Below are 26,907 nucleotides of genomic sequence, written 5' to 3'. Positions count from 1 at the left end.
ATGGCTGTATATCGTCACTGGTGGGACAATAAGGCAAATTATATTGTATTATATTATATTATATTATATTATTATATTATATTATATTATATTATATTATATTATATTATATTATATTAGATTAGATTAGATTAGATTAGATTAGATTATTCATTCATTCATTCATTCATTTTCTTGTCGGCTTAGTCCCTTTATTGATCCGGGGTCACCACAGTAGAATGAACTGCCAACTTATACAATATTATTACATTATATTATATTATACAAATTATTGTATCATAATTATTGGTTGTTTATTTTTATAGTATTAATGATGATAATGAATATGCAACCATCATTATTGTTGTCCTTATTGATATTATAGTCTTTTCTGTTTCAGTTATTTTACTGTGTGTCTACTATGAACCAATATTTGATTTTTATCCTGTTCTGTTTATCTTTTTAAAAATCATTGAAATAAAGAATTATGGAAATAGTTTATCAAAAATACAGCATTTTAAGAGTGTAATAATATTTGACTATCTAATTTGTATTTTAAATATATTTACATGATAAAAATATTTGGGATTTTTATATTTTAATTTTGACTTAAGGATACATTCTACTATGTCCTGTAATATATGCTGATAAAACAAATTATTTTATTGTGTTTTATTTATGTATTAGAAACAAAATAGCACTTAGACCCCTCACACAATAATCCTAGCATATTGCAGTTATAGTTATAATATAGTCATATTTAGGCTATATTTAGTTGTTTAATAACATGAATAACTGTGATTAAATTGATATAATAGTTCTAAATACAATATAGAATAAATTAAATCAGCAAAACTCAGTAAGAAGGTGCGAGCAACCTAAATGGCATTCACTTGTTAAATATCCTCTTTAGCAGTCAATCACGACGACCTGAGGACAGTTGCTCAAAACTCACACTCCCATAATTCCTCGGTCGCATTGAGGAATTATGGGTATTATGAGTCGGGCACTTCCTGCATTCACGCTGGAGTAGGATAACGCACGTGTTTTTTTATTTTTACAGTTTACTCATAGTATTAATGTTAACTGATAATTCGTTGCGTTTGTTGTAAGTTCGGACGCTGAATTTCTGTCTCTAAGGCTTGGCTGGAAACGCAGACGCGATGACCCACAACTTTTTACTGAAGGCTTCTTTACTGTACAAAGACATTTGCCCTGAACAGTCGCGCTTTCTCCTGTAAGTACACTTTAATTTTCATTTTCTATTCATATTTTACATGACATGAAATCTATTTTACATTCGTTTCTTAATGTTTACGGCTGTAATGTCATGAAGTCACCAGTAGATGTCAGGATTCTCCTCGTCAACTCTTCATGATGTACTTCAGAAGACATTGCAGATCATGTTTATGTCTGATGAGAACTGAACTGATGAGATTTAGTTTCTGCTTTTTGACAATACACAATAGACTACAATGAAAATATAATAAGCATAACTGATGAGACAAAGTGACATTAAAATGATTTTTTATAGATTGTTTATAAAAATACTGATCATTATTAGTTTTATAATAATAAATACTGCTATTCTTTATATATTGCTATTATTTTATATTTTGTAAGGTGGATTATTTTATTATTCTTCGGTATTTGTAATATGAGTAAGCACTATTTTAATGACAAAACAGTATAACAATAGCAATATGAATCTTTCTTGTTTTTTGATGTTGTATTATATTACATTTTATATGTTAGTACTAGCAATAACTATGGATAATGTAAAATTATAATAACAATAACAATATTGCTATTACTTGGTTATTATTAATATTAATACAAAACAATTTAATATTAATGTTAACCTCTCTATTGACTATTGTATATTATATCAAAATATAAATGTGTGTGTGTGTGTGTGTGTGTGTGTGTGTGTGTGTGTGTGTGTGTGTGTGTGTGTGTGTGTGTGTGTGTGTGTGAGCGCAATAATAAAATGTATATTATTATAAATATGCAAAATCAATGTTTTAATGACAAAATGATGATAGTATTAGCAATATAAATCAGTTTTGTTTTATATATAATGGTATTAATAATAAAACAAATTAATATTAATATTTTTTATCATTAATACTACAAATAAAACCGCAATAAATAATTATAATATTGCAAATAATTAATGTTGTTAATAATAAAGTAAAAAAAAATGTCATATCTGTTCAATTCTCAATAGTTTAAATAAATGTTATTGTTTTGTAATAGAAATATCATAATACATAGAGTCAGTGTTTTAACAGCAATAATACAAATTATAAAATTACAATGACAGTAGAATAATTGTAATTGTTTAATCATTTTAATAGTAATAATAGTGTTATTGATAATTAAATAATGTATTGTGGTTATTTTTATTAGTATTAAAAATAGTTACAACGTATTACGTACAATCAATGTTTTAATGAATAATAAATGAAAAATAGTAATGTAAATCACTCATTTTTACAGATTTGTTGATCATTTATTGAAGGTTCAATGGTGTAGGGAAAGATTAATGTATCAATAACATAATCACAATATAAATGATTCTTATTTATTTTTTATATTTATTTTTTATTTACTGCTAATACTATTTTTAATTAAAAACTAACTAAAAACTAATTGTTAATCTTAATGCTAAAATATTTTTTAATGCAGAAGTTTACTTTACCCGTCTTGTTTACTTTTTTTGTGAATAGCAGAAAAGCACCATGAATGTGATGAAATTAGCACGTTCACTCTAATCTCATCAGCTAAACAGTGTGTTAGTAATTTAGCAGCTTTTGTTCGCTGTGTTGGGTTAATCCCACATGTAACATTATTAAACACTTGTTCCTTTAATATACTGAAAGTGAAGGGAACAATTTCTCATCTCATTTGAAACATCCCTAGTAATCACCCACGGCATATATGAATTGCACTTTTATAGATTACAATTTTTTAACCAGTGTTTTGATCTTAAAAAGCATTGCAGTTTATATGAAGTGTCAATACTAAAGAACAGTTTGTAAACACGTTTTCATGGTTCGTTCACATTTCAAAAGTTTTTCTTGATTAGAGTTTTTGTCTTGTTTCTAATCTAAATATTTAATAATCCTTAAATCGAGAAGCATTTTCTAGACGAGCAAAAAAGATTCTTGTTTTCAGAAATTAGATATCATAATTAAGTATGTTTTCTTTAAAACAAGCCAAATAGTCTGCCAATGGAGTAAACCAAAATATTGAAGATACACTGTTCATTTTGTCCCAACACAAATTGATAAAATTAACGTAATGGTTTTAACAAATTTTAGTGGATTAAACATAAAACAGTTACGTTGTTTAAATAAACTCAATAATTGTGTTGCTTCAACTATTTTTTTGAGTGTATTGGCAGTTATTTTGCTTAATGTTGATAATGACATTGGATGAGAAAAGAAGGACGCAGGATTGCTTAAAAAGTAGCATATTGAAAACAGTTTCTTTCATTCAGTTTCTTTCTTGCAAAGTCATGAAAGCAAAAACCTTTAGCTAGGTTTGTCAAATATTTAAGTTTGTAAAAAATTTAAGTAAATAACCATCAACTTGACAGATTAACACCAATAACTATGAGGAATCTTAAAATGTTCTTTAATTTGATCATAGTTTTTTCATTGTGTGTGTGCATGTTAATGTAACTCATGAAAAATGTTTAAAATGGCTCCTATCCGGATGAATTCAAACAAGCAGTGACCACAAAAATGTATAAAATAGTACTGTTCTCTGAATTTGATCTCCACTGTAATGTCAAAAATATCCGTAAATTAGCAGTTTTACATATTTTGTAATTCATGTTTTTATTTTTATATTCCCCCTTATGTTTTTGAATTGCATTATGGGACCTTGATCTTTCTTCCATCAACTTTTAACCTTAAAAAGTTTGAAAAGTGACTTTTATTAACAATCTTTATATTTTAAAGTGATATATTGTCTAAGTTAGTGTTGTACAGTCACTGGCCACTTTATTAGGTACACCTTACTAATACTGGGTTTGACCCCTTGTTACCTCAGAACTGCCTTAATCCTTTGTGGCATAGATTCAACAAGGTACTGGAAATATTCTCCATAAAATTTGGTCCATATTGACATGTTAGCATCACGCAGCATCCGTGATGCAAATCTCCTGTTCCACCACATCCCAAAAGTGCTCTATTGGAATGAGGTCTGGTGACAGTGGAGGCCATTTGAGTATAGTGAACTCATTGTCATGTTCAAGAAACCAATCTGAGATGATTCGCACTTTGACGTGCACGTTATCCTACTGGAAGTAGCCATCAGAAGATGGGTACACTGTGGTCATAAAGGGATGGACATGGTCAGCAACAATACTCAGGTAGGCTGTGGCGTTGACATAATGCATATTTGGTACTAATGGGCCCAAAGTTTGGCAAGAAAATATCCACCAAACTATTACACCGCCAGCACTAGCCTGAATCGTTGATTCAAGGCAAGATGGATCCATGCTTTCATGGTGTTGACGCCAGATTCTGACCATCCTTCTGCCATACGAATGTCGCAGCAGAAATCAAGACTCATCAGACCAGGCAATATTTTCCCAATTTTCTATTGTCCAATTTTGGTGAGCCTGTGTGAATTGTAACCTCAGTTTCCTGACCTTAGCTAACAGGAGTGACACATGGTGTGGTCCTCTGCTGCTGTAGCCCAAGGTTTGACATGTTGTGAGCTCAGAGGAGCTCTTCTACAGACCTCAGTTGTAACGAGTGGTTATTTGAGTTACTGTTGCTTTTCTATCAGGTCAAACCAGTCTGGCCATGGCATCCACTGACCTCTTCTGACCTCAGCTGACCTCCTCTGACCTCTGTCATCAACAAGGCATTTGTGCACACAGAACTGCCGCTCACTGGTTATTTTATCTTTTTCTGACCATTCCCTGTAAACCCTAGAGATAGTTGTGCGTGAAAATCCCAGTAGATCAGCAGTTTCTGAAATACTCAGACCAGCCCGTCTGGCACCAACAACCATGCCATGTTCAAAGTCACTTAAATCCCCTTTCTTCCCCATTAAGATGCTCGGTTTGAACTGCAGCAGATCGCCTTGACTTGCTGTCATGTGATTGGCTGATTAGACTGGTGTACCTAATAACGTTGCTGGTGAGTGTATATTAAGCTAAAATCTTTTCTGTTGTTTTACAGACTTACTTCTTTACATATTATTTTTATTTTTCATATATTATATTATTTTACACTAATGTAATGTCATTAAAAATCACCTTATTAATACAAAGAGTTCAATTTTCAACATCAAAAAACAACAAAGCAGAGATCAAAGTTCCATAATGCAATTCACAACAGTAAATAATTGAAAAACACTTGTGAATCACAAAATACAGAAAGCGTTTTTTAACAGATATTTTTTTCAGCGTGGATGACTTTGGATCAGTTCTTAATCAACACAATTTTACACTGAAGCACATTTCATAAGCACTTGGGAATGCTTTTAAGTGTATTAGATATTGACTGTGTTCTCACAGCAGAGTGAAGATAAATAACACACGGCCTTGGGTTGTGGCATGTTTTTCTTGGATTAAATGTCTCCCCGGCCCATGTTCAGATTTCACGCACTGCATGTTTTGAGCATTAGTTGGCTTGTTGTGTTGGGAGAGCGAAGGGTACATCTGTAATGACTCACGGCGGTTCTGTGCGTAACTTACTGGAACCCGTCGTCTGAAAGAATGCTTGCTATGAGATCTTCTTAAGTTAGTGCGCAGAGGTTGCATTCTTGTTATAAATCTCTTGTGTTAAGCCTCTTAAATGGCAGGCTGACTGTCGATATCTTCCACAGGTGTCATCATAAGGCACGTTTTACTTCTGCCTGTATATATAAGCTGTTGTGTCCGGTTTGGAGTTGCTCGAAGAACACCGTAATGGGGCATTATTCTCTTTCCTGATTTTTATCGCAGGGGTTTAGAGTCTTTGTTGATAATAATCCTGCCTAGACAGCACATTGTAAATTAAATTACAAGGGCTTTTTTCTTATCCTGGTTGTGAGAGCACTTAAAAGGAGCTGCATTATTAAATAGGTACATTTATTTAAATAAGATTTCCACAAGGGAGAATCATAGCCAGTGGCTTAGTTGGAACTAGTAGCAGTTAGTGTTTCATAAATTACACAGAATTAATTAATTAAAAGGAAGAAAACAGTTATCTTAAGCACAGATTCAAAATGAAAGATAAATCAATTGTAAATAAAGTAGGGCTGTATGATATTGGAAAAAACTTGACATTGCAATGTTTTTTCTGCGATATGTATATGAATATAATTTCACCAGATCACTTAGTGTAATTAGTGATTAATGATTTAATAGGACAGTTAATCTGCATACATGAAACACATTATGTTTTATTGATTTTTTTTAATTTTTTTTTTAATGCTCATCTGGATTAGAGTATAAATTGAACAAATAAATGTAAACAAATAACACTGCATAGTCTTCATTGGTTAAAGTTAAATACAGTTATTTTTTTTATAAAACTACAAATGTTATCATTTAAACTAACACAAATGGTTTAAATGCACTTGAAATCTTACCTAATTCTCATACTCTGTGATGTGACTGTCGCGAATTTACACATAGCAAAATCAATGCTGAAGCAATGCTGAAGTGTATTTTAATAAATTAAAGTTTTTGGTAGTTTAACAAAATACAGTAATTAGCATTTGAAGTGAATCAAGACCTTCCATCAAAGTTGTCCTAAAACTACTTAACAGCACCCATTATTTGTCCTAGGAAAATTACGAAAAACTTTAAAAAATAAATAAATAAACAAACACGTGCATATTCTCTGTCATTTTCATAAAAGCTCAGAGAGATAACAAAAAAATGAAATAAGTGTAAGCCAAAAAGTATAAATTAAAGGAATGCAAATTTGTTTCCTAAAAGAAAGCAAATATTTTTAACATTTTATTGCAATAAAAACAAAATTTTAGTTTGGAAAAAAAAGTCATAAAACCATTACGTTTAGACAATACTAAAACAAGTTAAATAGTCAAGTAAGGAAAATTATAGAAAAAAATTGCAAAATAAAGTCAAAAAAGACAACAATTTAAAAACAAGATGTAATGCATTTCGGATTTTTTTAAATTCAATTTTAATTGCATTACAATAAAAGTGCTAAAAAAAAAACTAAATTACTGACACAAAATAAACGTAAAATAAATCCACTGAATGAAGAGAGAGAAGCCCAATCCCAATTCTATTTTGTACCCCTACCTCTTTCCCTTCCGCTTGGCCCTTTGCTCTAGAAACAGAGTGTGAAGGGGAAGGGCTTCAAAATGTACCCCTGAGAAATGGGACAGCCCTACATCAGCAGCACACGTCATCATGTCATCATGATCTCTTGCTTCATATGAGATTGTTGACCGCGACTGCTGTAGTTATTCCAGTTGTGTTATTTTTTGGTATTTATCTTTAGAAAATCACTACAGGCTTATATAATGTTATCATATAATGATATTATGTGGCAATAAGATCGTAACTGTATTGTGCATTTACACCCTGGCCATAATTATCTATGTAAACAAACCAAAACAACATTAACATTATAGCAGACTCTGGAAAAAGGTCATTAACAGCCACTAGACTTTTCAGACAGGGTATTCGGTGTCACCAGGTGACAGAATGTTGTCGGACTACTATACAGGAGTTAATAAAAGTGATTATAGACAGCAAAATTTAGTGTTTTTAATTTAGTTTTTTTAAAGCATCACAGTAAAACACAAACACCAATATGAATTTACTGAAACGTGCTTGTTTTTTGTAGAAATTCATAATAATGACAACAAAAACACTAGTTTTGCATCTCCTAACTTCTGTGTGAAGCTATGCTGCTGCTGTTGATGGTGTATTGGAAATTTTCGTACCCTTGGTTTCGAGTGTGGTCAAGAAAAATCTCAGTTTCAAGGGCTATCCAGCCCTACGAGTTCAGGCTAAAGAGCATTGGGACACCCCTATCCCGTCACGTAAACATGCAAAACGAGAAAATAGGGGTAAGGGGAAGTCTAAGGGGTAGAATTGGGATTGGGCCAGAGAGAAAGGGAGTTTTGTTAAATGTTTCATTTAAACTTTTAAAGCCTGAACAAAAATAGATTTGTATTATTTATTTTTATTTATTTATTTGCTAAACAAATGCATAACTCTGTAAAGTGTTTGGATGTTTGGAGGCCATTTATCAGACTTCACAGCAGGCTGGAATTATTTCCCCTCACACTTCATCACCACCCAGATAACAGCTCAATGTCCTCTCAATGGGAACAAGAGGTCTGCCCCGGCTCTGTGGGACACGCTGGGAAACATCCGCTGTGGCATTACAAACACTTGCAGATGATGGAGCAATGCATGATGAGAATTAAACTGCCCCCGTTAGCATACACGTGCCACACAATAACAACAGGCAGCTTTTAGCAATGTGAACTAATTTTAGACAGGATTATGAAGCTTAGACAACGGAGGCAGGCAGAACAACACCATCTCCTAAAATTAGCAAGGACACTCATAAAGTCTCGAGGGGGAAATGAAAGCCTTGGGGGAGTCACGGTCATAAGTTCAAGCACCGACAGCATTTTGACCTCAGTATTTTTAAGGAGTCATGCTGTAATTCTTACTGAGTGCATTGATTGTTGTTAGACTGAGTGTATACCAGACTGCAGCATTTTCTGTTATTCACACACTGTTGCAGAGTTTCTACCCTGCATGTATGAATCTATAAGATATAAACAAACCGCAGGCTTACTTTTAGATGGGGCACAAGACCAATGCCAAGACTGTGAATTATTCATATGCTGCAATATTTGAGAATAACTATTTTAGTCTGAGATTTACAGCCTAACTCTGCTTTTTTTGTTTTTGTTACAGGCAGAGGCATCAGAGCACTGGCAAGTTATTATAATTATTATTATATATATAATATATTTGTATATTAAATAATTTCTGTCTGTCTATCTGTCCGTCTGTCCGTCCGTCTGTCTGTCCGTCTGTCTGTTCCTCTGTCTGTCCGTCTGTCTGTTTGTTTGTCTATACGTCTCTCCATCTATCTATCCGTCTATCTATCTAAACAAAAAAACGTTAAAAAGGCAACCAATAAATCATGCTAGTGTGAAAATCATGTTGGAGCCATGCTAGCAACATACTAAAATTTAAGCAGTTGGCTAACTTATGCTATAAACATCCATCCACATGCTAGCAGTGTGTTAGAACCATGCTAAAATGTTAGCAGTTGGCTAAATCATGCTATAAACATTCATTCAATTCAATTCAGCTTTATTTGTATAGCGCTTTTACAATGTAGATTGTGTCAAAGCAGCTTCACATAAATGGTCATAGTAACTGGATCAGGGTAGTTCAGTTTTTAGTATTTAAGTTCAGTTCAGTTTAGCTCAGTTCAGTGTGGTTTGAAGTCATTATTGAGAGTCCAAACACTGAAGAGCAAATTCATCGATGAGTAGCTTTTCAGATCCTGAACCATGCAAGACATTGGTGACAGCGGAGAGGGAAAAAAAACTTCACCAATAGGAGAGTGAAGAAAAAAAAACCTTGAGAGAACCAGACTCAGTTCGGCACGACCAGTTTAATTTCTCCGCTAGATTGATTCATACATCAATCTATCTGATAAGTCTGCTAGCAATTTGATAATCATGTTAGAACAAGGCTAGCAACGTGCTATAATGTTAGCAGTTGGCTAGATCATGCTATAAACATCCATCCATTTGATAAACCCTGCTAGCAGTGCGTTAGTATGTTAGAACCATGCTAACAACATGCTTAGCAGTTGGCTAAATCATGCTATAAACATCTATACGTCTGATAAATCATGCTAGCAGTGTAGATCATGTTAGAACCATGCTAGCAACCTAATAATGTTAGCAGTTGGCTAAATGGTATAATTTTCCAGATTTTAATTATCTAATTTTAAATATTTCAAAAGATTAAAGGGCAAAATTAAATCTAATGTTTTACTGTAAAGTTTTGTATTCTGTTTTTATTTATATTCGCTTATTTTGGATAAACTTTTATTGAAACATAAAGTTGTTATTGAAGTGATTAGTATGTATTATTAGTATTATGTATTAGGCTATTATTTGTTGATCTTGCCATGAAATAGCCATGGTTTGGTCAAATGTTTGTTTAAGAATGTAGAAATTAGATGGACTTTGATTAGATTATGAATGAATGAAATATTAGATTAGATTAGATGTTTGAATTAAATATAAAAATCTAATGATTGTAGGCCCAACATAATATATTGTAAACATTGTGCTTGTAAAGATTACAACTTTCTCAACCCCTATATAGAACAGGCAAAATATGTGGATACAGATAACATTACCAATGTTTATTGTCTACACAAGACCTTGTAAGCAACACAAGAGAAAGTTGGTCTTAAAAGGTAGGGTGACCCAAGCTAGATCCATTAAGTTCTACCACAATTCCTGATGTCAAACTAGAATCCATTTCTATGGCCTTCACAAACCTCAAAGACTGCCCGACAGCGGGGTTGGATGACCACATATTGCAAAAGCTGTTTTCCAAAGTCCAAAATGCCAAACCCTCCTCAGAATAGAGCACAGCATCACCTGCTTTATTTTAACCAGTTGCCATGCCAAAAACCTCATCTATATTTCTCCCTCTGTTTCAGCCGCTGCATTGCCGCAGTCTATAATCTGCCCCTTCTGTTTCGAGTGGCGGAAACTGGGCAATCATCACGTGCGTCTGCGGCCCAAGCGGAAGCCCACGGCGAGGATCAGACGACTTCTAAAGAGAGAGTCTGCAGGAAAGAGACTCAGCGCTGAACAGACTGCAGTCCTGCAAAAGTTTAAAAGAGCCTCCAATGCTATGGTGAGGTCCAGTCCACCTGTTTTATGTCCACTTCAGTTTATTTTCTGCCCTCAGTATCATAAGTGTGGGTGTTTAAGATTAGATTAGATGTATGAATGGAAAACTGACATAGTTAACCATGTTAACGTTGAGTTGAAGACCAAAGGATTCATATTTATAACATATTTCCTAAGTGCTGTTTAACAGAGCATGGATTTATCTCCACAGTATTTTCTATTGTATTTTTCTTCTGGAGGAAGTCTTATTTATTTTAGCTTGGCTGGAATCATAAAGATTTAAAAATATTAAAAAAATTGTCAATATTATTAGCCGCCTAAAGAATTGTTTTTTCCTGATTAGATACATATAAAACCAATGAATTGTCTAATTCACCTAACTTGCCTAGTTAACCTTAATAACTTTAGTAAAATAACTAAGTAAAGACGTTAAATGGCACTTTAAGCTGAATACTAATATCTTGCAGCATAACTAGTAAAATATTATGTACTGTCATCATGTGAAAGACGAGTGTTATGTTACATTTATTGTCTGATAATAAAATATAAATAAAACAAAATATACAGTAAATAAATAAATAAATGAATGTGTTTAAAACTGCTAATTAAAATTAAAATTTTTGTAAAAAAAAATCATACAGATGTTAAACTCTAGAATGTTTAAGCAGGACTTGACAATAAGCTGTTGAATTATTTTAAAATAATGTACACCTAATGTGGAGATAAAGTCATGGTATTAGGCCATGTGATCTTGTCAAATATTCTGTGAAAGCATTATTATTTTGATTTAATAGATTAATTTTTATTCATTTTTATTATTACTTCATTACAAGTTTTCAGCAGCATCATCGCTACTAATAATACTATCATGCTACCGAGAAATTAAGCGGTTACTGCTTTCGTTAATTATTCCTTTAACTGATTATTAACAGGCCTGACATTAACCGTGTGCATGTGATCGTCCTTTCAGTATCACTCACAGCATGTTTTTTACCTGCTTTCTTTTGCTTAGTTATTTTTGTTAATGTGGTTTATTGTCATTTTTTACAATAACATTGCTTTAATATGAGATTAGCACACACTTTATATGTAGATAACTGGTGATCTGGGATCTTAATCCAGGAAAGATTACAGTGGACATTTAAATACATGACAGTAGTTCTTTTTTTAAATGTCTTTTTTTTTTTTAAGGAAAAATTTGTTGACTTAAAAGGTGCATGTATATAGCTACACTTTGCTAGTTTTGACACATTATTAAAAATTAGTGGCTAATAAATAATTATTTATTTTTGGTGTGGTCAGAGATAAATTTGTTAAATCCTTAACTTTGAGCCCTGTAAAGTCATGTGAAATAAAAATTAATTGCAATGCAACACAACCCATTTGCTCATCCACATTGAGCAACTCTTACACAGCACACACAAAAAGTGAAATGAATGAACACAACATCTAAATCAAGTCATTTTAGCATGTCAAAGTCAAATTTATGCATGTAAAATATATTTTTCCAACAGCAAAAGTGCGGTTAGTGAAAATGACAAGTGGCTAGTAATGTTAGAAATTTCCTAGCCACTGTGGCTGGTGATCCAAAAAGTTAATGTCAAGCCCTGATTATAACCATGACATTACATCAAGCACATTTAAGATGTAAGCATTCATATTTTAATATTGTAATTTTTATTTATTTATTTTTATTATTATTATTTTTCAAAATGTACTTATTGTATAGATGCAATAGAGACAGGGAAGTATGGGGGAGAGAGGGTGAATTAGATCAGGATGTGACCCAGGTCAGACTCAGACTGGACATCCAATGAGCCAACCACTTTTAACATTTCTGATTTTAAAGCTTTTGTCCTTCTTTATGTTTATAAGCAACATATTTTCTCTATATTAACTAATCTGGGGGATACAATGAAAAAGTAGTCTGTTGTAATGTAACGTTAATTTAAAAATGAACTATTTTGGCTGCTGTTGCTTTGAAGGACACAGATCAGGACACAGAAGGACACAGGATCATTGATGTATCCCTAAAAGCAGTTCCCATTGACTTCCACTTTAAAATAAAGCCTGCTCTTACTTATGCACTCTTAATAGACTGTGGGACACAAATGAAATCTTGTTTTCAAAATGCATCCTAATACATGATGCAAATGTTTAGAAGTTCAGCCAGGAGTATGATTCTTTATTTTTAGGAGCTATGTTAATAGACCATCACACAATAATTCTCATTCGTCTGGCAGAAAGACATCTCTTGCACACCGAAATGCTCTTTTTATAGCGATTCATTTAGCCTCCGATGACTTTGATCTAAAAGCCAGGAAGATGATTTAGAGCGGAAAAGTTCCCATTTTAAAAGACTCATTCTAAAGCATGACAGGATCTGTGCTTGTGCTTAGATTTAGAAATGAAGCAAGACACAGGAGGACAAAATGTTTCATCCATTGGTAACACACGTTACATGTTTCCATTAGTTAATATTTACAAAAAGGAACAAACAATGAACAATACATTTATTACACTCTTCTTATTTGGGTCACACTTTTATTTTAAAGTTCAATTCTTGCTATTAGAGACTTTTAGCTCAATAAATTACAAATTAATAGTTAGTAAGGTAGTAGTTGGGTTCATGTATTGAGTAGGAATAGAGATGTAGAAGTAGGGCTGCCTGATATGGTAAAAAATGCAATCTAATTGTTTTCCATTTTAAACGATAACAATATATATTTCGATATAAGTTGTTAATGCTTCCAGAGTATCCCAACATTGACTGAAGCTACATTAAATGGGTCCATTAAATGGCATAACATTTCATTTGATAAATTTTCAATTTGGTACATCTCTAATGTCAACACACTTCTAGATTCCCATTGTTACACATTTCTGCTGTGTGATTGGCTCTTAGATCAATATAGAGTAAAAAAGTTCAGATTTTATCATTGGTATTGATAAATTTGAACGCAATCAAATATAATATTGTTATTCAGCTTAGCCCTTAGAACAACATCATACTATATAAGTACTAATAAACAGCAATATCTTAATAGGCAGGTAATAAGCCCCACCTCATAAGACATCACGTTGTACCCATTTTCACTTTTTTGTAAAATACATGTGTCCTAATAGTGTTTTTAGCAGCGTGGGACACGTATATGACTGTCAACATCTCAAAAAATGTGTTTTGGTGTTTCGTGACCCTTAAAGAAAGATGGTCAGACAAACAACAGGAGCAGGCAGAATACAATCCTAAACTTGAGAACAGTACAGGGATCAAAACAAAGAAACACTCACAAATTTTGATCAGCGTTTGAATTGAGGGTTTATGTAGTGTGTGTAATGTCAGAGTCCAAATTGTTCACAGCTGTAGTGGGTGATTTATCATGGGAGTTGTAGTCCAAGCGAATGACAGGTTGCATATACAGATGGTTGATGTGTCCTTGAGTGAGTCTCGTGGAGGCATGACATTGGCTTCATCCAATGTTCGAATTTTGTGCCATAAATAAATTCAAATTAGCAAATATTTATGTAAATAAGGCCTCAGTTGCACATTTAGATACATTTTTTAACCTTGTAATACAAAAATGTATGCAACTCTTAATGTAATTAGTCAACTGGGGAGATATGTTCATAACTACTTTAACCAATTCACATTGCCTTGACCCTCAGTAGCATCGCTCTGGAGCTATACGTGCTGCTCTACACGAACACACACTGTATCAGTATCTGAGACTCTGTTGACTGGTAGGCGTAAGACTGTTAGATTCTGCACACATTGCTGGCATTTGCTTCTCTGCGGGAGAGGAAGATTCTGGCAGGAGCCAATAATGAACTTGATAGGGAGCCAATGTCAGTAGAGTTCATTTCTATTAAGCCTGTCTTATTTTCCCATCCTACATTAGTGTGTTAGCATTGAGAGCAAAAAAAGCATTCAGAACATTTTCAATGCAATCTCTCAACTCTTTGGTGGAGGTCATGGAAAAACATATATCTCTGTTTGTCAGCATGGTTCGTCAGATCTAGCAGAGCTTAAAAATAGCCTCAATCTATTTTAAGATGGAGGATCTGTCATTCTAGGTTAATGCCATATTTTAAGGTTATAATAAAGAAAGCAGTAAAACAGCATATTACATTTATTCCCAAAGGATCATGCGACACTAAAAACTGTAGGAATGATGCTGAAAATTTAGCTTTGCCATAATAAGAATAGATTACATAATATATTTGTGTGTGTGTGTGTGTGTGTGTGTGTGTGTGTGTGTGTATTTTAATAGAAAATGTAAGGTTTAAATTGTAGTAATATGTATTGTTAGCATTTTTAAATAAATGTAACCTAAAACAATTATAAAATATACAAAATAATGGTTTATAATGATAATATTCTTGTTATATTATTATTATTGTTTTCGTAATATTTATTATTATTTTTATTTTCCGGTGACACGGTGGCTCGATGGTTAGCACTGTCGCCTCACAGCTAGAAGGTCAGTTTCTGTGTGCATGTTCTCCCTGTGTTTGCGTAGGTGCTTGGTTTCCACAGCAGACCTATTTGAATAAAATAAATATTCATTTAAATAAATATTTGAATAGTGAATTGAATAAACTAATTGTGTTTAAATGAGTGTGTATGGATGTTTCCTAGTACTGGGTTGCAGCTGGAAGAGCATCGGCTGTGTAAAACATGCTGGATAAGTTGACAGTTCATTCTGCTGTGGCGACCCCCGATTAATTAAGGGGACTAAGCCAAAGGAAATGAATGAACAAGTTATTATTTTTTTAACAGTTTATTTTTATTTATTTATTAATTTCAAACAACAATTTATTTTTTAACAAGAGGACAAAGTATCACTAGTTGAAAGGACTCTGAAATGTTTTGCGTTTTTTCGTTATGGATTAATTAATACACAGAAATACATAGAAACGATACGAAAATGTCAGACTTCAGTGTGTAAAGACTTTTACTTTTAACTTAATTGAAATGTACTTGCCTATTTGATTATTTTTTACCATGGTTTTATAAGATGTTTTCACGCCTGACTAGGAGGTGGTTTTTGTCAAATCAAATTTGTACACACTGTGAGATGTTTTTGAGTTGGCAGTGTTTTAGTTTTCATGCGATTATGCTTAAATGTTTTAAACTGACTTTTTAATTAATTGGATTTTATTGTTTTAATTTTAACCTGTCCAGGGACTACAGGTGGAAATTAGCAATCCTGCTACAAGCTGGCACAATGCATCTTTCCTCTTTGAGGTTAATGTAATCTTTGTGCATTGTCCCTTTTAAATAAATAAATAAATAAATTCATTCAGTCATGGGTTGCTATGAAAATCACTGCTTGCTTCTCATTTGATATCAGCAGCTTTCATCTGCACATTCATCAGCTTTTTCTCTTTGTGATATATAGTAATGTTAATAAAATAATACTTCAGAAGCATATAGATGAAGGCGGAAGGTGAAATGCTGACTGGTTGGGTCAGTGGGTGTAAATGAGTTGATTCCAGCTCATGTCCCTTGTTGAATTAGGGCTCTTGAAACTCTCGGTCTTGAACTTCTCAGTCAGTCAGAGCCAGTCAGTCTCTCGCAGTGAAATGCTTGACGCGCTGTGGCTTGTGACAGCTCTGCCAGGTCTTTAGCAAGTTATTTTAAGTAGCCTTTTATATCTTAGTTGGATTAATGCCTATTTCATCTTTACAAATACAGTATGCTGTATGTAGATTTGGTAAAACACTGTCGCCTCACAGCAAGGGGGTCGCTGGTTTGAGTCCAGGCTGGGCCAGTTGGCATTTCTGTGTGGAGCTTGCATGTTCTCCCTGTGTTGGCGTGGGTTTCTGAGTGCTCCGGTTTCCCCCACAGCCCAAAGACATACGGTATAGGTGAATTGAATAAACTAAATTGGTTGTAGTGTATGAGTGTGTGGGTGTTTCCCAGTACTGGGTTGCAACTGGAAGGGCATCCGCTGCATAAAACATAAGCTGGAATTGTTGGCAGTTCATTCCGCTGTGGTGATCTCTGAAATGCAGACTGAGCCGAAAGAAAATAATTGACTATGAATCATTATGAATCTTTGAATAATTAATCATCATGACTTTTTTAAATCTTTCATGCATTTTAGAAACAGGTCTTCATTTTGCTGCTTTTTATTTCTACCTAAAAGTTAAGCAATTTTCTTAAAAATGTATTTTCTGGTTCTAAAGGCATTGTGGGTCACAGATTGTAAATCTATTAGGAGTAGTGCACCGCAGAATGTTTGCTAAAAGATTTTTTGGCTGCTTATATTTGCAATGCTCTAATTTATGTCAAATGTAAGATAAAAAAATATGCAAATTTGTAGCGCACATGCATTTCCAGTCTCTTAGTTGTTGTCACCTCCGGGTTGGAAAGTTTTCACACCTCCAACGGAAAGCTCAGATGGTGCTTGTGGATCTTTCAACGTTTTGCGAAGCATCTGTGCCAGCAGCCTTGGCTTTTTCCAGCCAGCGCTTGATGCAGGTTCTGCTTGATGTGTGTGACATCCTGTTTTCCCCTCAGGGAAAGAATCAGTGATGCAGCTTTTTCCATATTTGGTCAAAGGGGAAGGGTGAACCACAGATCCATCGATCGCCCTGGAAAGCAGATGGGCCTCCACATATCAATAGCTAAACTCTCTCACTCTCACACACACATATATTACTTGGCCAGGCTTGCATATCAAGGGCAGCTGTGGCATCTAGAGACTCAGCACAAGGTCAGACCAGACTGACTGTCTAGTCCGGCTTGTGGCTTCTGGGCTGAGGGTATTTCAGTATTTTGGACTATTAATAGAACACTTAAACCCTTCCGTTCAGCTCATATCAGTTAGATATTATGCATGGCTAATATGGAGGTATCTGTAGTCTGAAGGTTTGTGAAGACATTCAAAATGCAATACAATGGTACCTCGCTATTGCTCCGTTCACTTTTGGCGGACTCGCCGTTTTGCTGATTTTTTTTTAATGCAATTTGACATACTTTTTTCTACATCGCATTTTGTTCTGCGTCTTGATTAGCGCATTGTGTTCTGCGTGCTGACTGTTACAGTGTGACTCTGAAGTGCTCTGTAGTTTGCAAGTTTTCTCCCCACATTGACCAGTTGTTCTGCACCCTCAAAGGCACCTGCTTTTGCACTCAAAAGGCAGAGAAAGATGCTAACCATCGGACAAAAAGTTGAACTTCAGGACATACTTGAAAAAAGGTAGATGTTACATGGCTGTAGGGCACCATAACAGAATAAATAAATGAAAATCAAATGGTTTTAATATTTGGTTTCATTCTATAATGCTGGACTTATTTTTCTATGAATGTTTGAACTTTGAGAGTGTTTAAACAAGAGAGAAACGTGTGAAAATAGTAATGCCTGTCTGAGAAAAATGTATGTAGTGTGTAGTGAGGGGTTTTACAGCCTTAAAACATCTATAATAATTGAAAAATAAAATATAATAAAGCTGACTACTTCACGATTTCGCCTATTGCAGGTGATTTTTAGAATGTAACTCCTACGAATAATGAGGGACCACTGTATTGCAAGTCTGATGTAAAAAGGAAAGGAAAGGTCCTTCAAAAGGAAAGATAGGATTCAAATTTGGGACTGCTATCGGCGCTGACAGTTAAAGGATTTTATTGCATGCAATAACAAAAAGATGCAATGTTTTCATTAACATACAGTTGAAGTCAGAATTATAAGCCCCTCTGAATTATTAGCACCCCTTTTTTTCCCCAATTTCTGTTTAACAGAGGGAAGATTTTTTTCAACACATTTCTAAACATAATAGTTTTAACAACTCATTTCTAATAACTGATTTATATTATCTTTGTCATGATGACAGCACATAATATTTTCCTAGATATTTTTCAAGACACTTCTATACAGCTTAAAGGGACATTTAAAGGCTTAAAAATGTAATTAAGTTAACTAGGCAGGTTAGGGTAATTAGGCAAGTTATTGTATAACTGGTTTGTTCTGTAGAATATCGAAAAAAATATAAAGGGGCTAATCATTTTAAAGGTTTTAATTTAGCCTAAATAAATATACAATTAAACATTTGCTTCTTTCTGAAGATAATTCAGACATACTTTGAAAATGTTAAATTTAATTTGGGAAATATTTAAAAAAAAAATTTTAAAAGCAATGAAAGGGGGCTAATACTTCTGACTTTTTAGACAGCACTAAACCAATCTTTTGCACTTCAGACAAGTTAAAAAAAGCTATATTTGGTGGCATTTTCTATCATAACAATGGGAAAATTGGGATATTTTGACCAATTGTTGTTTTCTGAAAAAAAAAAGCTCTAAATCACAATGTTTTATTTAAAATTAAAAAAAAAATTGTCAGCTTTATAGAACAAAACAGTATTGAGATTTTATTCTGTCTTTCAAATTCAAACTTGCTTTATTGGCATGACAAAAATTACATTTGTATTGCCAAAACAATTGTGATGTTTACATTAAACATAACATGAATACAAATGACATCGCAGTAGTGAAAGAAAATGAAAACAGTAGATAACAGTATATTTAGCAATTAACAATTAAAGATAAAACAATAATATTTTTTTACTTCTTTTTATTACAAACATGAGGGGCAGCTGATCATAGAGAGTTGGAACAGATCTTTTAATCCTAGTTTCTTAGCAAATCCTGTTCTGTGGATATTTGTATACGTATTACTACGGAGGCCTGTTAATACGCTCCTGTCAGTCAACTCAGTGTTTGGGGTAAATGCACTCCTATTCATCGTGTTGTAGCGTGCCTCAAAATCACTGGGATTTGGATTTAATGTCAGGAAATTAAAAAAGATAGACTTTTGTTTAAATGACTCCAATATGGCTGTGAACACACTAGACCTATACACACAGTTATGTTCAAACAGCTTTCAAAAGTTGATTTTGCATCATGGGTGACCGTTAACTTTTGAATTAACTTGTCACTGTTAAATGGGAAAATGTTCTCAAACTTTTAGACCACAACGTGCATGTTCATTTGGGCAGATTGAAAAGGTTTAAGTAAGAAAAAAAGCCTCAAACAATTATTATGTTTACTGGATGATCTATATGCAGTCATCCTCTCTCTTTGTTGCTTTTCCTATTAGTTACTTGGTGTCAGCAAACTAATTACATTAACTTCTCAGAATGGAGCTTTGGGGTTTTGGCCATCATAAATATGAATTTTTGCTCTCACATTTCCAATTCTTAAAATATTTTTACCCAGAAAGAATTCATTAACCAACAGATGTTAGAAATTGACCATGTGAATTAACCAGCTTGATTTTTTTTCATGTGTGTGTGTAAAACACCACAGTTTCATCATCATTTAATTTAGTTAGATAAGCTTTCAACATCAAAGCAGAAAAAACTATGTTCATCTCTCATCCCCGTCTGAATCGTTGCTTAATATTGACACAGTGTTTATCCTAAGGATTCATTTCTTTGCCAACTGTGTTGAATGTCTCTGCTTTGAGCATTGTGTTTACGACCCTGCTTAATGGGCAGATTTTGATCATGGATGAAAGTTATTCTGGGCCTGAGCTGTATGATGGAGATTAAAGGATATGACAGACTCTGCAGTCTTTATATGGACAACCAGACAACTTTTATAGTTGTGGTTAACTAGTATTTAGTAGTGGAGTTTCCTATTTTATCTGTAATCTTGATCTCATGTTCTTCTGAAGCTCTTTGTTTAGTGTGGTCAGCATTGTGGTCAAATGCCAAGGATTGATGTATTTATACATCATGGAATAAAACTATACCTTTATTAGGTCTGGACTTAAGTAAAATGTTATTATTAGTTTTATTCTATAATGGTCTATATCAGGGCACCTTTTATTTATTTTTTTTTAAGCAAAAAGCTTTTTAGGGCGTTTTAATTTTAATTTTTAAATTACTACTCCAACTAACCCAAGCAAACAATCTATCTAAACAAACAAACAACCCAACCAAAACAAACAACCAACCCGAACAAACAAATAACCTAAACAAACAACCTCATTCATTACTTAACATTCATTTATTCATTTATTTACTTTCATTCTTTTCAGCTTAGTCCCTTTATTAATCTGGGGTCGCCACAGCAGAATGAACCGCCAACTTATCCAGTATATGTTTTTCTTTTAAGCAGCGGATGCAATTCCAGCTGAAACCTATCTCTGGGAAACATCCATACACACTCATTCACACTCAAACACTACGGACAATTTAGCCTACCCAATTCACCTGTACCACATGTCTTTAGACTGTGGGGGAAACCGGAGCACCCGGAGGAAACCCACGCAAAGCAGGAAAAAACATGCAAATTCCACACAGAAATACCAACTGACCCAACCGAGGCTTAAACCAGTGACCTTCTTGCTGTGAGGCGACAGCACTACCTACTGCACCACTGCATCGCTAACAACCAAACAACCCAACCAAAATAAACAAACAACCAACCCAAGCAAACAAACAATCCAAACAAACAAACCAACAAACCCAATAACCAACCAACCCAAACAAAGAAAAAAAATAACAACACAAACAAACAAATACAAACAAACAGTAAAACAGACAACACAAACAACTAAAACAAACAACCAACAAACCCAAGCAAAAAAACCAACAACGAACAAACCCAAACAAACAACTCAAACAAACAAGCAAACAACTTAAACAACCAACCAACCCAAACAATCAACCCAAACAAACAAAAAACCAACAAACTTACCGCCAACCCAAACAGACAACCCAATCAAACAATCAAAAAACAAACAACTCAAAAAACAAACAAACAACCAACAAACCCAAACAATCAACCCAAACAAACAACCAACAAACCCAAACAACCAACAAACTTAAACAATCAACCCAAACAAACAAACAAACAAGCAACCAACTCAAACAACCAACCAACCAACCCAAACAATCAACCCAAACAAACAAACAAACAACCAACTCAAACAACCAAACAAACAACCAACCAACCAACCAACCCAAACGACCAACAAACCCAATCACACAAGCAACCCACCCCAAATAAGCAAACAACCTCCCCAATCAAACAAATAAACAAATAACTCAAACAACAAACCAACTGACCTAAACAAACGAATGAACAAATAAAGATTACACTAAGATTACTACCATAATTACAAATTTTACACACAGGAACAAGCACTTACAGTGGTTTCTTGATTGAAAAATACATGAATATAATGAAACATATGGCATATCTGAATTAAAAGATATCATTTAAATCATTATGAACTTATAAATAATGATCGTAGAAGTTATTTGATCTCAGTTCTCAATTCACATTAAAATATTAGGTAAAAGCAGCACTAAATCATGCTTATCCCCTTATTTAATAATAGTCATGTCAATTTTTGTGAGGCTCCTGAGACATTCCATAAATAATTGTTCAGATGTTACACATTGTTCCTTCAGTAGCCAATCAGAGTCCAGAGTCATTCATGCAAACTCCACCTCCCACTGCAGCTGATTGGCTTATCCTGCTCTTTAAATCTCCAGACATGAAGGCTGTTGTAGTAAACACAGCTGCTTTCACGCAGACACACACACATCCCTGGATCATCTCAAATCATCTACATTTCAACTTAGCCACTTTTTACCTCAACAAACCATGGCTGCCTTTGTGTCGGTAAGTCTAAACAGAATGAGTTATATAAAATGACTTAATTGGCGCAGTTCTTTCTGATCATACGTTTAGAAATAATAAAATAATTTGAATGGGATTGAGATGTCTGTAAGATGTAAAAAGCCTACATTTATTGATCAAAAATACAGTAATATTTTGAACAATGATCTACAGTATTTTCTGTTGTATTATTTTTAAGATGTGATTTATTATGCAGATTTTTACACTGCTGTTGTGATATATTTTACAAGTTTATTTGAATAGTTCAAAAGAGAAGCGGTTTTCATTATTAATTTGTTTTTATATGTGGAACATGTCTATCAGTTTTATTTTGTTTAATTTATTTATCATTTAATTTAATAATTTATTTATTATTATAATTATTATTTTTTGGTGATTATAAGTGTTCGCTATTGAAGCTGAAGTTTGGAAGCGGCAGTGGTTGGTCAGCTTTATTTAGTTGTGGCTTTTGTCAGTTTCTGGCCTTCAGGCATGTGTTGAGTGTTCTTTTGGCCTGTGCTTTGCTTTATATAGAGCTCACGTTCACATAGAGTTTGTGAAATACCTCAGATGAGTGTTTTCATGGTCATGACTAGCAAGAAAAACTTGTTAGCTTGGAAGTTTAACCACATACAAAAAGCATAGATGTTGGTTTTACTAATGTTGAAGATTGAATTGTATTGCTGTTGTGTTTGGCTTTTGTGTGCGGCTGTATAGTTGACGTGAATGGATTGGGCAATCCATTTTTTTTTTTGTTAGCTGAGACATGGAAATATGGCATACTTTTCTGTCAACACTATTCGTTTAAAAAGATTAAGATCATCAATGTTATTTCAGTTCCATGTTTAAAATCCCTGTTTTACATCTGATGTTTTAAATTAATCTGATGTCAGACATTCTTTGTGTTTTCTTTACAATTGAATAGTTTTTTCCATTATTTGCATTTTTTTTGTGTGTGAATTTTATACTTTTAAAATGTTACAATCGATTATTTTATGTATTAGTTTAGTACTTTTTTTCTTCCTTGATGTGTATTTTTAATTCGTTTTCAATTATTTACCAGGGGGTGTTTAAAAAGGAGATATGTTTTACAACAAATTCTTAAAAATTTAAATAAATTAGTATTTTCTGTGCCATTATGGAGTATTTAATATTTTAATATATTATTAATTTTGCAAGATACTAGAATTAAAGCACTTAAAAGTGCAATTTAAAGACTTAACCAGGAAACTAATTAAGCAAGTCATTGGACAACTGTATGTTTAAAAACAATCAAATAAAAACTAACATATATTTGTGTTTCTTAAGGGGGATAATAATTTTGACTTTAATTTTTAACCGAGCTGTTTTCTTGTTCTAGATGGCGACCTGTCACACCTGTAATAAAGTGTCCAGACAACCTGGAATGAACCGGGAGCTTCTGGTGTCCCTTTCAAAACACAAAAGTACGCCTGGAAGCGCAAGCAAACACCGAACACCACAGACAGTCAACTGGGCCACTCCCAAATCTGTGGCAAACAGAACACCCAGCAGCACACCAAGGTAAACGAAAAAGATGATTTTGTTCAACACATCTCTAAATATAATATTTATAGACGTAGCAAACATGAAACAAATAAGACTTTCTCCAGAAGAAAAATATTATAGGAAATGCTGTGAAAATTTCCTTGTTCTGTTATACATCATTTGGGAAATATTTGAAAAAGAAAATAAATCAATGAATAAATGACTTCAACTTTATATGTCAGATAACTTTTAAAAATTTTAAATACTTATCAAACATTTAAAAACCTGAAAAAATTGACATTTTTTTATTTAATTTATTTTGCTTGATTGCTTTTTGTTTGTTTAGACTAGTTAATTAGTTTTTTTATTTGTAATTGTAGTTGTTTATTTGTATTTTTTTATGTTTGGTTGTTGCTTTTTTGTTTGTTTAGGTTAGTTAATCAGTTTTTGTTTATTTGTAATTTTTTTGGTTTTATTTAAAGTTTGATTGTTTTTTGTTGTTGTTGGTTTAGGTTTTTTTGTTGTTTTTATTTATTTTATTTTAATGTTCGATTTTTTTTTTTTTTTTTTTTTTTTTTAAAGGTTTGTTTGATTTGTTTTTATCTAATTTTATTTGATTTATTTTTATATTATGTTTGATATATTTTATTAATTCATTTAAATATTTATTGAAATAGCTGGGCTGATTCAAATACTGGTAGTAAATATCCTGAACCATGATTGAGATTTTTACTTATGCTAATGAATAAATTAAGACCTTCATATTTACTGTCGTTTTTAAATTAATGCAGTATTTCCTCCTTGTATATAAAATGGTATCTAGCATCAGTATTTTTTAAGTGTCATATCAACGTTGGAAATTCCAGTATTGTGACAACATTACTTTTTTTAATGCAGGTCAGCATCTTCAAACACCAGCTCATCTTCATCATCAAAGTCCAGCAGTGTGAAATCGTCACCATTCGCTCGTCTCAAGAAGATCCTCATGCTGGAAAACAAACAACAGGGCAAGAAAGGTGGTCTGAAGGACTTTCTCTCTTCTCTTTGAAGACCTCAAAGCTGCTGCTGAAAAAAAAGACTCTGGTTTACTTTGAGGGAAGCTGCTGAAATTCAGAGGTCGATCACTTCACTTCATGGGTAACAATGCCATCTAGTGGAGGAGTCATTAGAGACTGGATTATCTGGAACAGAACTTCTCCTTTCCTTTCACTTGTTTATGGATCCTTGTGGACTTTTACACTGCCAGTCAGAGGTGTGGGATAGTGTTTTACATGTCTATAAGAAGTCTATTCTGCTCACCATCCAAGGGTGCATTTATTTGATCAAAATAAAGGAAAGCTGTAATATTGTTGCATATTAATGCAATTTAAAATAACATCCTTACTAATTAATGTGGTTTACAGGTTTATAATTTTTTTATTACTCCTGTTATATACTGTATTAGTACTGTAGTCTCCAGAGTCACATGATCTTTCAGAAATAATTCTGATATGATCTGCTCTGAAAAAATATATATTATTATTATCAATATATTGTTATTATAATTATCAATTATTTTTATTATTATTATTATCAATATATTATTAATATTGTCTATTATTATTATTATCAATGTATTATTATTATTATCAATATATTATTATTATTATCAATATATTATTATTATCCTTCTCATCATCATCAAAATATTATTATTATCATTATTATTATTATTATTATCATCAGTATATTAATATTATTATCATGCTTCATATATTGAACTATAAATGAGTACTAGTCAAAAGTACCATTACAATTATACTTTCTTTTATTAATAAAGGACACTGTAAGACTTTAAAATTCAAAAAAAGGATCAAATAATTCAAACAAATTGCTGTTTTGGATCTTTTTCATCATAAAATCCTCAAAAATTTAATGTATCACAGTTTCCACTCAACTTTAAATCAGATTTTTATTATTTAAAGAGGCTTTATTTAATGATGTACTTAAAATAGTAATTGTGAAGAGTTATTATTCATAATTTAGTGCACATATTATTTGATTTATAATCCAAACAAAATTTAAAAAAATGTATTAAAAATGTGACACTGAATACTGGATTATTAATGTTGTAAATTCTGCTTTAAATCTCAGCTATAAATAAAAATGTAAACCATTACTCTACTATAATATTTTACAATTGAACCGTTTTACTGTATTTCTGATCAAATAAATGCACCCCTTTTAGATTGATTTATAAATGCTTACTGACTCCCTCACTTTGGACTGTGTAAGTGACATAAAAAAACATCCTTTTTTACAGTAGAGTGTAACTTGTGCTACAGAACCATGCTGTGACTTTTTACATGTTATTTGCTTATTATTTTCACGATACTGCACATTCATTTTTCTACTGGAAAGATTCACTTTTATATGTGGTGTGTTTCATCTTTATTTTATATGTTTTGAATTCACACATTTGTATCCGCAACTCTTACATTTGGATCACTGATATTAAAAGAAGGATTGTATTTACACTTGGCTTTACTTATTTTTTAATATTCATAAACAAATATGTGGAGGGTTGTTTACATTTGATGGCTTTTTAGCCTTCAAACTATTTAGTGAAGACCAAAAATGCAATATTGAGATGGTTGTACTTTTGTCTTTTTTCAGTTTTTGCAATAAAAAGTTCACATAATCAAGTCTCTTTGTTTATTTGGTTCTCTTAAAAGACATCTATGAATAGATTTAGATGATTTTATAGATTTAGTGTATGTATATATTGTATATTCGATTTTACAGCTAAATAAATAATAGATATTTATATGTATTTCCATACAGACAATTTTCATTTATTAACGCAGTTTAATTCATTAAGGCAACGGACTGTTATACTACAGAAA

At 32.8% G+C, this 26,907-nt stretch overlaps 1 protein-coding gene across 4 annotated transcripts; it reads left to right on the top strand.

Moving 5' to 3' along the window:
• The first annotated feature begins 954 nt into the window (after positions 1-954).
• Positions 955-26,702, top strand: rmp24 (ribonuclease MRP subunit p24). Of its 4 annotated transcripts, XR_015516206.1 has the most exons (6): positions 955-1,216; positions 8,903-8,922; positions 10,683-10,882; positions 23,877-24,058; positions 24,920-25,322; positions 26,241-26,702. XR_015516206.1 is itself a non-coding variant. In NM_001077280.1 (5 exon segments), coding segments are annotated over 5 exon segments (627 nt in total). In that variant the 5' UTR covers positions 1,033-1,142; the 3' UTR covers positions 25,071-26,536.
• The last annotated feature ends 205 nt before the right edge of the window (positions 26,703-26,907 follow it).

Source organism: Danio rerio, chromosome 19, assembly GCF_052040795.2.
Source record: "Danio rerio strain M-AB ecotype USA chromosome 19, GRCz13ab, whole genome shotgun sequence".
NCBI lineage: Eukaryota > Metazoa > Chordata > Actinopteri > Cypriniformes > Danionidae > Danio > Danio rerio.
This window is presented reverse-complemented; position numbering and strand designations above follow the sequence as displayed.